The sequence below is a fragment of the Bombus fervidus genome, chromosome 1 (genome assembly GCF_041682495.2).
Source record: "Bombus fervidus isolate BK054 chromosome 1, iyBomFerv1, whole genome shotgun sequence".
NCBI classification, from domain to species: domain Eukaryota; kingdom Metazoa; phylum Arthropoda; class Insecta; order Hymenoptera; family Apidae; genus Bombus; species Bombus fervidus.
The window spans coordinates 22,664,279-22,676,193 of NC_091517.1; the positions used below are offsets into that span (position 1 = coordinate 22,664,279).

Here is an 11,915-nt window from a genome sequence, read left to right on the forward strand (position 1 = left end):
TATATATATGTTCGCTGCACTGATCTAGTCTGCTAAAATACGATTTGGTATTAAAATATTATATGTATCAAGTTGTTACTTTCATAGCTTGTTATACTCGTTGGCTAAGTCTAACAACTACTTGTCGCTATTTATTCGATAGACGATAAACCGAAGCAGAAGGGAACGGTAGATGAAAGGAAAGACGATTAAAAATGAAATTAACAGGTGGTTATTTACGCGAGAAGCATTAGTCATGTCGTCGGTTAAACGCCTAAACACGATATAATCGTGTATCTTACGAATCGTTAAGTAAAACGCACCATCAAACGAGCCTTTATTCCGGCAGATTTAATCGGCAACAACTCTTTTAATTGCAATCACAGCTCTTTTGGAACGATGATGAATCGCGCATATACATACTGCGTGCGTCATTCGTGTAAACACACGCCTCCAAACGAGATCACTCATTTTTCACGAGCGTTGAAAAATTTACGAGGGCACGCGTTCTACCGTGAACCGGAACGAAACACCAGTGTGAAAATACCAGTTGAGTTATAACGCATTCTTCCTTAACAACTTTCAAGTAGAAAATCAGAAGATCGGAACAAAATTTACATAACGAATTTCGAGTTTTGCGCTATATAAATCTTATAACATCGTATCGTAGCTTATCGAAAATATCAAACCTAATGTTTAATACGAATTAATAAAATTATCGACAGATACGTGTACGATCTACTTTGTCGAATGAGAGAATATGGAAATCACCGCGGTCGTAACAAAATTGTACGAACATATGTATAACATATATATGTATATCGATGATTTTAAAATATCGAGAAAATTGAATAAAAGATATTTACGTCATAGATTTCTAGCGAAAAGAAAACAATTTATCGAGAAATAATTTCTAAATTTACCGATATATACCACTTATTCCGTACAATTGTTAAATTACCATTGCAATAGCACGACAAATTTATCGACCAACCAAAAGCTTTTTCCATTAGACGTTCTATTGTACATAGTACCAGGTATTCCTTCTCAGTCCCGCAGCCTGCCGGTTGTAAATGACTTTTAAGAAGGACAAGACAGGTGCGTGTACCTTCGCACGCCTTAATATATCAACTATACCATGGTATACACTCGGGGTCTCTCACGGATCGGTTATTCCGCATTTGTACACCCACGCGCGTCGCGGATGTAACTAATCGCATTCCACGATTAGAAAATCCGGGCGTGTCCTCGACAACGCGATGCACATGTTCCGATAAACTCTGGTATTTCGCGGGCATGTTCTATGCGTTTCCGCTCTGGCCAGAGGACGGAATACGATCGTAACAAGATGCTACACGTCGAACGCCGGTTCTTTTTCCAAAAATCCGGGTCGTTGTTTTAGTTTCTTGCACGCTATGGATTGCTGGCGACTGGTGCGCGACGAAATGTAGCGTAACGCGATCGCGAGAGATGTTCCTTAAGAAACGAGTATTCGCTCGTGCCGATAGAAATCCTGCTGACTACGATGTTAGTTCTTTGCTTCGTCGATTTGTTTGTAGCGTACAAAGACAGATACTATTAAGATATCTGTATGATATATACAGATACGCGTAACGCGGGCAATCGATTAGAAGATGATCGTACATGCGGAAATAAGTCGAAAGCGTAGAATAAAAATTTGTATCGTATCAATTGAGAGTTAACGTTAATATAACACTAAGACAATTTTCATCTCTTCCGTCATGCTACTCTTTCCATCCAAGCAAAATTTCGTTGTTAAATCTCTTTCCCCTGACGTTGTTATAATAATTTTTGAACGAAGCATCTGAAAGTCTATGCGTGTTTTTGTACCATTGCTACTTCGTTTTTAACGGTAAGAACTTTGTACGAAAACCTAACAAGCACCCTGCGCGCATCATAAATAATTCAAACGCATGGATTAATAATATTCGTAAAATCGTTCAGAAATACATACGTAAGATCTATCGTTTTTCCGATATAAAATGCAGATATAAAGGAAATGCATCGTGTTCGAGACCGACAAAAATTAGAATATCGTTTTGGGATCTGTACGAGCTACCAGCGTCAACGTTATCGTTTCTCATCGGAAGATAATACGGGAGAGTTGCGTGGAAAATAATAATAACTCGGAATTACGCTGGTATAACGGAACAAGATGAAAACGGTTATACACATATATCGCGCGTTGAATATGCAGCATTGTCGCCATGAATTATTCGCCCCTGTTTACTCGTTTATTAATTTAACTCGGTTGAACCACTCACCTCAACGACGAAGTAAAGAGGATCACCAGGAAGGACTTGAACGGCGAGGTAGCGGCTGGCGGACACCAGGGGTTGAAGGCAGGACCGCGCAGCCGTGACACCGCTACCACGCATGCTGCATGCTTCATTTCGTCGCCGCTACGCCCAGCGTCCTCACTGTAATCATATCAGCAAAAAAAGAAAGATAGCTGGTTTCACGTAGTTGTTTGTATTGCAAGTCAGCGTCAAATAATTTCTAAACGCGTACTTTCAACCCCCCGCCGCGGGGCCAGCGACGGGGTATAACGTACCCTAACGCTTCTGAAATAAAAGTACATATTATCGCTTTCTTGTTAAATATGTTTACGATTAGCGTTACGATATCTTTCTCCTGCGCTGTGTTTTTGTTTCGGCAAGCGTAAGCTACCGGGGTACTTAGGATTTTCGTACGAAGGTCACAGGAGAAAGACACAGGAGATGAACACGTTCTTGTTGATTTTCGAATTTTTATTTATTCTAATTTACTTTGTAACTATAGAACCGAAGGATTTTACACGAGATAGCGTAACCGAGAACGGAAGCAACTTGCTAGATTCGAAGATGCGTCTGTTAAAAATAACCGATAAGTTGACAACAAGTTTCGTAGAAGCGAAACGTACGATTATTGTTAAGAGGAAATACGCTTCGATATCCTCGATATTTTACTATTACGATGAAAAATATTTTCCATATTTTGAAAGGTATGAAAGAACGCGCGTCCAGGCAAGAAATTTAATATTACGCTAAAAAATTATACGTAATCAATGTCGGGATTAAATCGATTAACAAATCACTCTGAAAGCCCCTGCAAGTTACAAACTTCTGTTTAAACGACATCGTCGTATAAGCAAATGTCACATTCCCCGCACATCCTTTTTCAAGGTAGCACGAAAACCTCGCGTTATCCCTATATTTAAAAACACATCAAACGGAGATATCATGCAAAAAAAAAAAAACCAGCGGCGATATCAACAAACCATAGAAAATGAAAAATCGATTAAGTAGCCAGGTAGCGTCACCGATTACCAAACAGATGCTCCGTAACGTTCTTCGAAAATAGAGAAGACGACTACCGGGATTACTTGACGTCAGGCTATTAGAGCAAAGAATCACGTGGCAACGAAGATAACAATGTACGAAAGAGCCGAAGGGATATGCAAATGGAAACGGTAACCGGTCGCACAAATCACAGTGGCATTTCCAGAGATTCCAGCCGGTAGAAAGGACAGAAAGAAGAAGAAGAAGAACAAGAAGAGGAAGAAGAGGAGGAGAAGGAGGAGTAGGATGAAGAAGAAGAAAAAGAAAAGGCAGAGAAAGAAAAGGAAGAGGAAGAAGAAAAAAGAAAGGAGAAAGAGGGAAGCCTCCGCATACGGTGCACAATACGTGTGCTGCATCCCTTTTTGGACGTTGGTCCACGGTAAATCACAAAATCGCTCCCGGCATTACCCTATTTTCATCTCCGTGGAACAAGAGGCAAGTCGCATGGATGGAGAGCCGAGAAACGGATGGTCTCGCTCGCGCCGCTCATAAATCGACCGGACAATAAGTCGTGCAAAAAAATGCCACGCGGAGTGCATCAGATCTACCGTGGAATTTCAAGCCCTCTGGAACCGATTAATTGTTTCGATTTCCACGGAACCTCTCCTCGAGAGCATTCCATTACGATTATGTATTTTATATTTTATACATGTATTTTATATTTATATATGCGAAGCTTAACGAAACGTTATTACATTTTTCATTCGTTATTACTTTTCCATAACTTCGTATCTTTTTGCTATCGTCCAAGTATACGGTTTTGCTTGGTGATAATTATATAGCTGATCGTTGCGCGTTTATTTATAAAACAGGTGATATGCAAAAACGCGAGAAATATGTGATATTAATTAAGATTTAAGGACGCATCAATTGCGAGATTACTAGCAACGGTATGGAAAGGTGGCATTGTTATACGTTATACTGTTCGATGGAATATAGCCTTGTTCGAGTACCAAGTAAAAAAGCAAATCGAAGGAATTAACAACAACGAAGTTATCAGACTTCGAAGAAAGAAGGAATAATCTTGCAATAATTTCCTTGCAACGAATATTTAAACGTATCCTGCAAAAAGAATCGCAATTTCAATTTCCGCCCTGCGATAGGTTTCTTCGCGAAATCCCCAAAGACTTATCGATCCTCGCACAAGAGGAACAACGGAAAGGAGAATTAGCTTTATAAATAATTTCCGTGTAATCTTCTTGCAACGAACGTTTAAAAGTATCCCGACAAAAAGATTGCAATTTAAATTTCCATATTTCAACAGATTCTTCACGATCCCTCTTAAAGACACAATTTGCAACATTGTTCCAGCTACCCTATTATTATATATACTAAACCCGCGTCTCGAGACGGTTTTTCTTCTCCCCTCCTCGGCTTGGTTATTTTGGAGTCGTCCCATGATTCGACCAAGTCGCCACGGTAATCGACGAAATTGACTAATGGACGATCCGCGAGAGAGCAGAAAGGAGGAGAAACCATCTACCCGCGGAGGGATGATCGATGGGATCCATTACCGAGAGACGCGTGCAATCCGCCCACACCCCGAGGAGCCTCCACGTTCTGTCCCTTTTCCTCGATCCTCTTCCCTTCCCTCCCCCTCCCGCCATAACCCACCACCCTCTTCTCATGGTCCGTTCTTTTCCTCGTACATACATACATATATGTACTCGTAGCCAGAGTTGTCTATTTCTCTTTCTCAGGTGCCTCTCGGTTTGCAGCACGTTGATGCATTTACTCGCTTACCGGTATAACTGCCGCGCCATTATAAAAGCCGGTCTCTCCTTCTCCCTTTGCCTCTCCCTCTGCCTCTCCCTCTTGCCGCCCTCTCCCTATCCCCGTTCCAAACTCCTTTTTCTCTCTTACCCTTCTCTACCATCCCTCTTTTTCTCTGTCTCGTATCCTTGTTGCTCTCTCGGCCGTTCTTGGACCCCGATAGCCAATGCATTTCGCAGCCGTTCAACCTGCGTCCCTGTTGCATTCTCCTCGCGATCACCGACCCCGTGTACCGACTTCGAAGGAAAATCACGGAGAGTCAATTTTTGCGCGTCAGGCCTACGGATCTCTGGATGCTCGATGCTCGATGCTCGATGCTCGAGAAGAGTCTTCGAGTTGCGAATAGGGGATGAACCGTGTTTGTTGCGAGTCGTGATTCATGGCTGTGGTGAAATGGGTGTGGGGTAATATTCTAACGTCCAAGTGTCGGATCTCGAGAGGAGAAAAAGGTGGAAATTCCAGTTACCTCGTATGAGAGCACGTGTTTTTATAGAACGATTTTTCGCTGTTGTTTGTAGCATGTTTGTACGTACAATGATGTCGAATCTTGCCGAATTATTTAACGTATGCGAATTTACTAACCTTTTGGTTTAACTTTAAATCGATATTAAATTTTTACATTCGCAAACTTTCTCCTCTTATAGCGTTTTCCATATTTCTACGTGTCGTTTTCTCGACGAGATTATCTACGTAAGAATGTCGGTATGGGGAAACAAGAAGATACAAACGCGTTTTAGGTAATTTGGACAAGTTGCACGTTTGAAAGGATCAGAGGAAGCGAAACAGTTTGTAAGGAAAACCAAGATGGCATGAAATCAAGCACGATACGATATTAATTCTACGTTTATCTATTTACGCATTTAATATCTCCATACTTCCGCTGCGCTGATCGATATAACGCTTCACTTTCTAAAAAGCAATATGGTGTTTTTTGTAATACGTTATTAATTACGCAAGCGTTGCGGTGGCCGGATTGAAAAGATTATCCCAATCCCAATACATCGATGATAGTCATTTTTAATCGAGTTATAACGGACATTTCTTACAGCCTCGCATAGTTCTGCACGATGCTTTAAGCTCGTCCAACCCTCGTTTATATGTACTAACACTAACGCGTACGCTGTTAGGAAGACAGAATTACGAGCAAAATTCGTCGTAGCGATATCGACAGTTTCTCGCGAATATCTCGGAAAGTATGGTCGATCGACGGTTGCATGTACAGGAAAAAACGATTCAGAACGTCGAGCTACGCTGATATATTCATATTGATTTATTATGGTAATTAAAATTCATCCTCCTTTATCCTGAGAACTAACGATAATATACGTACACGCGCTAGTAACATAAAAAAAAAAAAAAATGCAAAATAACAAGTTAAAGATTGTAAAAATTCTTGCTTCTGCAATAATTATGTTTTCGTATATCTTTTAAGAACAATTGAACGAATCGATTAATCGCGTCACATAAAAGCTAATGTAACATCAAAATCGTTACTATCGAAAATTTGCCGAACTGCCTTCGTATACCGGCAAATGTCGCAAGATACTTGCGTTATAACGAAGCAAACGCGAAGCAAAGAAACAACAGAGGCAAAGGTGGCGACTATCCAAACTATAAGATTCTTCCATTCGAAATGACATCCTATAACGAATGCCATACGCGTTACGAGTCTTTTATTACCGCCACGTCAAACGATCTAGGATGTTTTACAAGCAACACCGGCGACCTTTGTGCCGGTACCGATCTCCGGCAATTAACTCGTCGTCATACATCAGTATGCAGATCTCGATCGCATCGAAGAACGTACTCGAACGGCGGGTGGATACCTTTTTCCCTGATCGCTAGCGTGACCACTCGTAGCGAATTTGAAAACAGGGCAAAGGATCGCACGGATCGGCAGGGATGAAAGTGGAGATCGACGGAGCATGCGCACACGCACAGAGAGACCGATATCCACGACGGGAGCGCCGCGCCGCCGGCGCGGCGACTGGTTTTATCGTTCGGCGAAGTGCGACGTGCATGCACGTAGGAGGCGGTATATAAACAATGTGAACTACATTCCACCGGCATGAGTAACCGTGTTTTGCGCACTCTCGCCACTTCTCGTCCTTTTCAGCGCGTACAAATCTAATTACCTAGCAACCTACCTATCCGAGGGTACAGAGAACGAGCATCGGATATTCTTCTGAATGGTGGCGAAGATAAAGTTGATTGATATTGTTGGAAGATTTTTAAATCTTATCTTCGTTATGATATTAAAAATGACGCGATAGATATACAGCGAGGAGATATTATTCTGATTTAAATGGCGAATTCAGAAATGGCAACGCTGTTAATAGAATTCAGTATTCTCGTTATATCTTTTTTAAGGAAGCAATATCATTTCCTGTTATTATGCGGAGACAGATAAATCTGTCGATAATATTCTTTTAAAGGTGTTACGAGTCGGAGCAGAATACGCGTAAATGTACGCGCGCTCTCGATGAAATTACTTTTAATCTGTCGACGTTATTTTTAGAGATCTCAATTGGAAAGTTTGTTAGGAAAAATGATTGGCAATTGGGATAATTTGGAGCGAACCGTGTTTGCGAATGTATAAATACTGAATTTATATCGTAGCCGGCGCCCGTGAAATGCGTAGAATTTCACGAATTTCCGGTTAGGCGAGTGAGAGTGAATGTGTCAATCCGGACTAAAGTCGTATGCTGATCGCGTCGTAGTCGACTCGAGAGAGTTCTATTCTATAATATAATATAACGATGTATAATTATTTCAAATGGTTTTTGCTCATTCGTGAATGTAATGTAAAGCTGAATTTCTTTAAATAAACAAATCTATACACTTTTTACGCCGTTTCGCTACAGACTGATCCTTGATACTCGTCTATTTTGTCTACTTATTTCAAGGCGAACTTTTAAAATATATAAATCTGTGCGCTTAGTGTGTCATTTTGTAACAAACTAATTTTTATGAAAAATATCATTCCACCCACGTATCGTAATTTATATCGACGTTAAAAGTCACGATATTCCTATACTTCTTCTTCTCTGTCTATCTTTTAACGTACGTTTTTAACATATACTCTATTAAATATCGCATTCTTTCAAAATCCGACACGCACACGCAATTTTCAAGCGCGTTCGTAACACATTGAATCTCGATATTTCAGTGATCTCCAAATAACACGTTGCAGGAAATAATCACCAACCAGCAATAACAGTCTCGTATTATCGAGGTGATTAGCCGATCGATCGTTTCCTTCGATTCGTTGCGTAGCTTCCCGGCAGCGTCTTCTAGCTAGCAGACCGTTACCCGGCATTTAGCAACGATTCATTACGATCGCATCTCAATACGGCCGTGTATACGAGTACATACAATTTTATCCAGACCTAATTGTATACTAATGAAAACATAACATCGTAATTTGCGTTCAACGCGTCGCTAGTATAAGATTATTTAAGCTACTGTAAACACTATGTCTCGGGTGTTCGTGGTCAATCCGCGTACGTTATCCGCAGAAAAATGTACAAACGTAGATACATTGTTGTACGTTAGCTGACGATATCGTTGCCTGACGTCGACGAACAACGTACGTACATTCTGTCAGTGTGAACTAGGCTTAATTCATCATCTTCTTTCCATTTCTTTCTTTGTTTTGCGTAGCAATCTTAAATCCATTTCACGCGAGATACATGTGTACTTTCTAAACTTTCTTGTACACGGTAGGTTAAGGCTAAGAGTAAGGAACTTTAAATACGCGTAACTTTCGAACCAATGGAACTGTAGACTCAAGATTGTTATATTTCGTCTGTATTCATCGACTGATATATATATATATATGATAGTAATCAAAAAATGGAAAAGAGAAGTTTAAAGAACAGTGGCGGCCCGAGTCGAAGTTTTACCCAATAATTTACTAATTAATAGTATATTAGAATTGACTAGTTACGAGGTACTGGTTACAGACTTGTTTGTGACAATCTTACAATCTTGCTTCGAATAGGATAATCAACGTTCAATACGTACAATTTACATCAACGTTTCATTTGGTTTATTATCAAACTTGTTATTATAATACCTACACTAGAGTTCATGAATAGATACTAACGACATGTAATTAGCGACTTGTAAACATGTAAACTTGCCAAATTACAAGTCAACTGATTATCCCATTTCGCGTGAGACTGTAAAATTCTAAAGTAGAAATATATGATCCGTGTCAATTTGTAACTTGTCGTTTTCTAACGTTATTTATTAATAGGCAAATCGATAAGTTACAAGTTGTACGTTGTAAATCTCCGTTCTACGATTTCATAATTTCCCGTCAAATAAGGTAATTAGATAATATATAACTTGTAAAATTTTATTTATTTCGTTACCAGACTCGTTAAACTTACGCAACGATGTTTTTCGACGCTGCTTTTTAACTTGCAACTTGTGATTTGCGATTTGTAACGTCTCGCTAATACATAGACAGTGTTCGTTTCAACTGTACGAAATGGCTCAATATTTTCTAACGTATCTAGATTCGGATAAATAAAATTCTACATATCGTACATTGAAATGCACGAGAAACTCGCTCATCTATATCGAGATGGATCTGGTCTAACGAATGATTTAATTTAAAAGCATTTAGCGATATCGCTGTTAGCGTCTGAAGAACGAGAACCAGTACATCTCTTATGTCATTCGAAACTGTATAAGCCAGATAATTACACGTACGTTACGAGAGGAATGTGGCTTTCCCAACTTTTCCTCTTCCTGCTTCTGCACGTTCATCTTTCGCTGTCTTTGTAAAACGAAGCTATCGAGCAACACAACGAGAGATAAACACGAAACAGACAGGAAAACGATCGAAAGTAGTCGCCCACTCGAACGTCGATCGTTAACTCGTTGTTTAATCAGCTTAGAAAGTTGCTCGCGCTCTACTTTAACACTTTGCTATACGCGCGCGCGCTTTGCTCATCTTTCTCAAAATTCTTTTTGTCTTATAACGATAACGCACAGGTGGAGGACAAAATAGAGTGAAGGACTTGCCGTGGAGAGCATTAACGAACACATACATGCTGTTAGGATTAGGCCATGGTTACAATGGATTAGCTTAGGTACGGTGTTTTTGATGAACTAACATTCTAATGGATGACGTCAAAACAATGAAGTATACAAGATTCTTATGAGAATAAGTACTTACGTTGCATGCATTTCTTTCTTCACGTGTTTCATTCGTCGAAGCACGCATCCACTGAAACCATAGCCTTACTCATTACCTGTGATGCACCAACAGTATTATTTACAATATTTTCAATATCGTTCATGCTACAATAATGATATATGTAGAGTATGTACCAAATGGACTTATAGGGCATTTAACTGTAAGAGTATCAAAGTGTTGGTATAATCTCGTTTAATACGTATATGTCTTTTCCATCTTTTCCTTAAAAAAAAGTTGCTATTATTTTAAACGTAAAGAAACATTCGCGTCCGTTCTTGAAGCAACAACCCAATAATCGTATCCGTTGGTAAAAATGATAATTTTCCCACTTTTCGTTAACGAAACGCCTTGACTTGATCGATCTACCTAATGTTACAAATAATTTTATTTTAAAATAATGAGATACGTAAAATTTAGCCAGCAGTCAATTCGTTAAAAGAGGCATCGACTGTATTCGTCCTACGCGCTTCCGTCTTTCTTCCCTCACCATCTCTCTCTTTCGCTCTCTCGCTCTCTCTCTCTCTCTCTTGTTCTCCTTCCACCCACGGCTCGATGAATGCATCATGCGTGCATGCAGTTCGCCGCGCATTCCAGTAAAGTCCCTGATCTCCTGCCCTTGCGGTTTAGCATTCTCGTTAAGTCGCGCTGGAATGCTTCTCTTACGTATTTGCGAATAAATCGACGGTTTTATGAATAAATCTCAACGGCAAATTGCAGCGGCTACGGCAACGACGGATGATTAGATCGTAATCGATTCGATCCGTGGAACAACCTGTTCTTAATTGCAAAATAATTTCTACTTAGCGACGGCTTGATACGGAAAATTTATTATTGTCGTGACAGGAATCGCGGCTACGGATTGCTCCGTTCCAACCGCAGGTAGATCCGCGACACTGAAGCCTCTGACGCGACAAAGAATGCGCGCGAGAAACGCACACCGTCGACACGGTCGACCATGACCAATAAAATACCGTCGTGCAATGAATATCTGCCGAAATAGCCAAGTGTTTTGTCACGACTATCGGCAATGATAATGCGATCTATGCGACGGCTGACTCGTACGTTAAAATCAAGCGAGAATTATTCCAGCGGTATCCTAACGATTGGAACGCGAAGAACGTTTGATGCATATGCGTATGAGTTATGATTATACACGTGTGCACAAATGAATCGTAATACAGAGTGGTCCGCGTGAACTGTTAGAAACCGTTTTCTTGAAAACTATAGCAGACATCGACTAATTCTTTTCTACATTTTAACGTTATCAGGAGATCGATCGCTACGAACTACGAGGAATTTTTCTGTGACGACTACAAAGGGATGCAAGAGTTGCGGCTCTCGTTCTCTTTAATGCAATGTCGTATTAATTTCCGTTTGTTCGGATAGTCCTTAGAAAACTGAATAACATTTGTTCGAAGCATCTCTCGTTATTTTGCATAATCGACGAGTAGCGACGAATGGAAAATCTAAAGGCAGGCTCGAGCCAAGGCGCCAGACAGTAATTAAAGCAGACTTAATTTCCAAGATATTCGCAAAAAATATATTACCGCAGTGAATTCTGCCTATAACTATGCGTCCGTGACAGCGTATGCGCTAATTATAAGATAATA

At 40.2% G+C, this 11,915-nt stretch overlaps 1 protein-coding gene across 5 annotated transcripts in view; it reads right to left on the minus strand.

The window, feature by feature from the left end:
- The window catches only part of LOC139990617 (protein expanded), a 117,477-nt gene that overhangs the window by 54,579 nt on the left and 50,983 nt on the right, over positions 1 to 11,915 (minus strand). For 4 of the 5 annotated variants that reach the window (XM_072010053.1, XM_072010019.1, XM_072010037.1 and 1 more), the window contains exon 3: positions 2,265 to 2,420. In XM_072010053.1, the coding sequence (XP_071866154.1) occupies positions 2,265 to 2,378 (114 nt within the window). In that variant the 5' untranslated portion in view covers positions 2,379 to 2,420. Of the gene's footprint in view, positions 1 to 2,264; positions 2,421 to 10,284; positions 10,336 to 11,915 lie in introns of all 5 variants that reach the window. The other variant, XM_072010029.1, reaches the window with a different exon arrangement.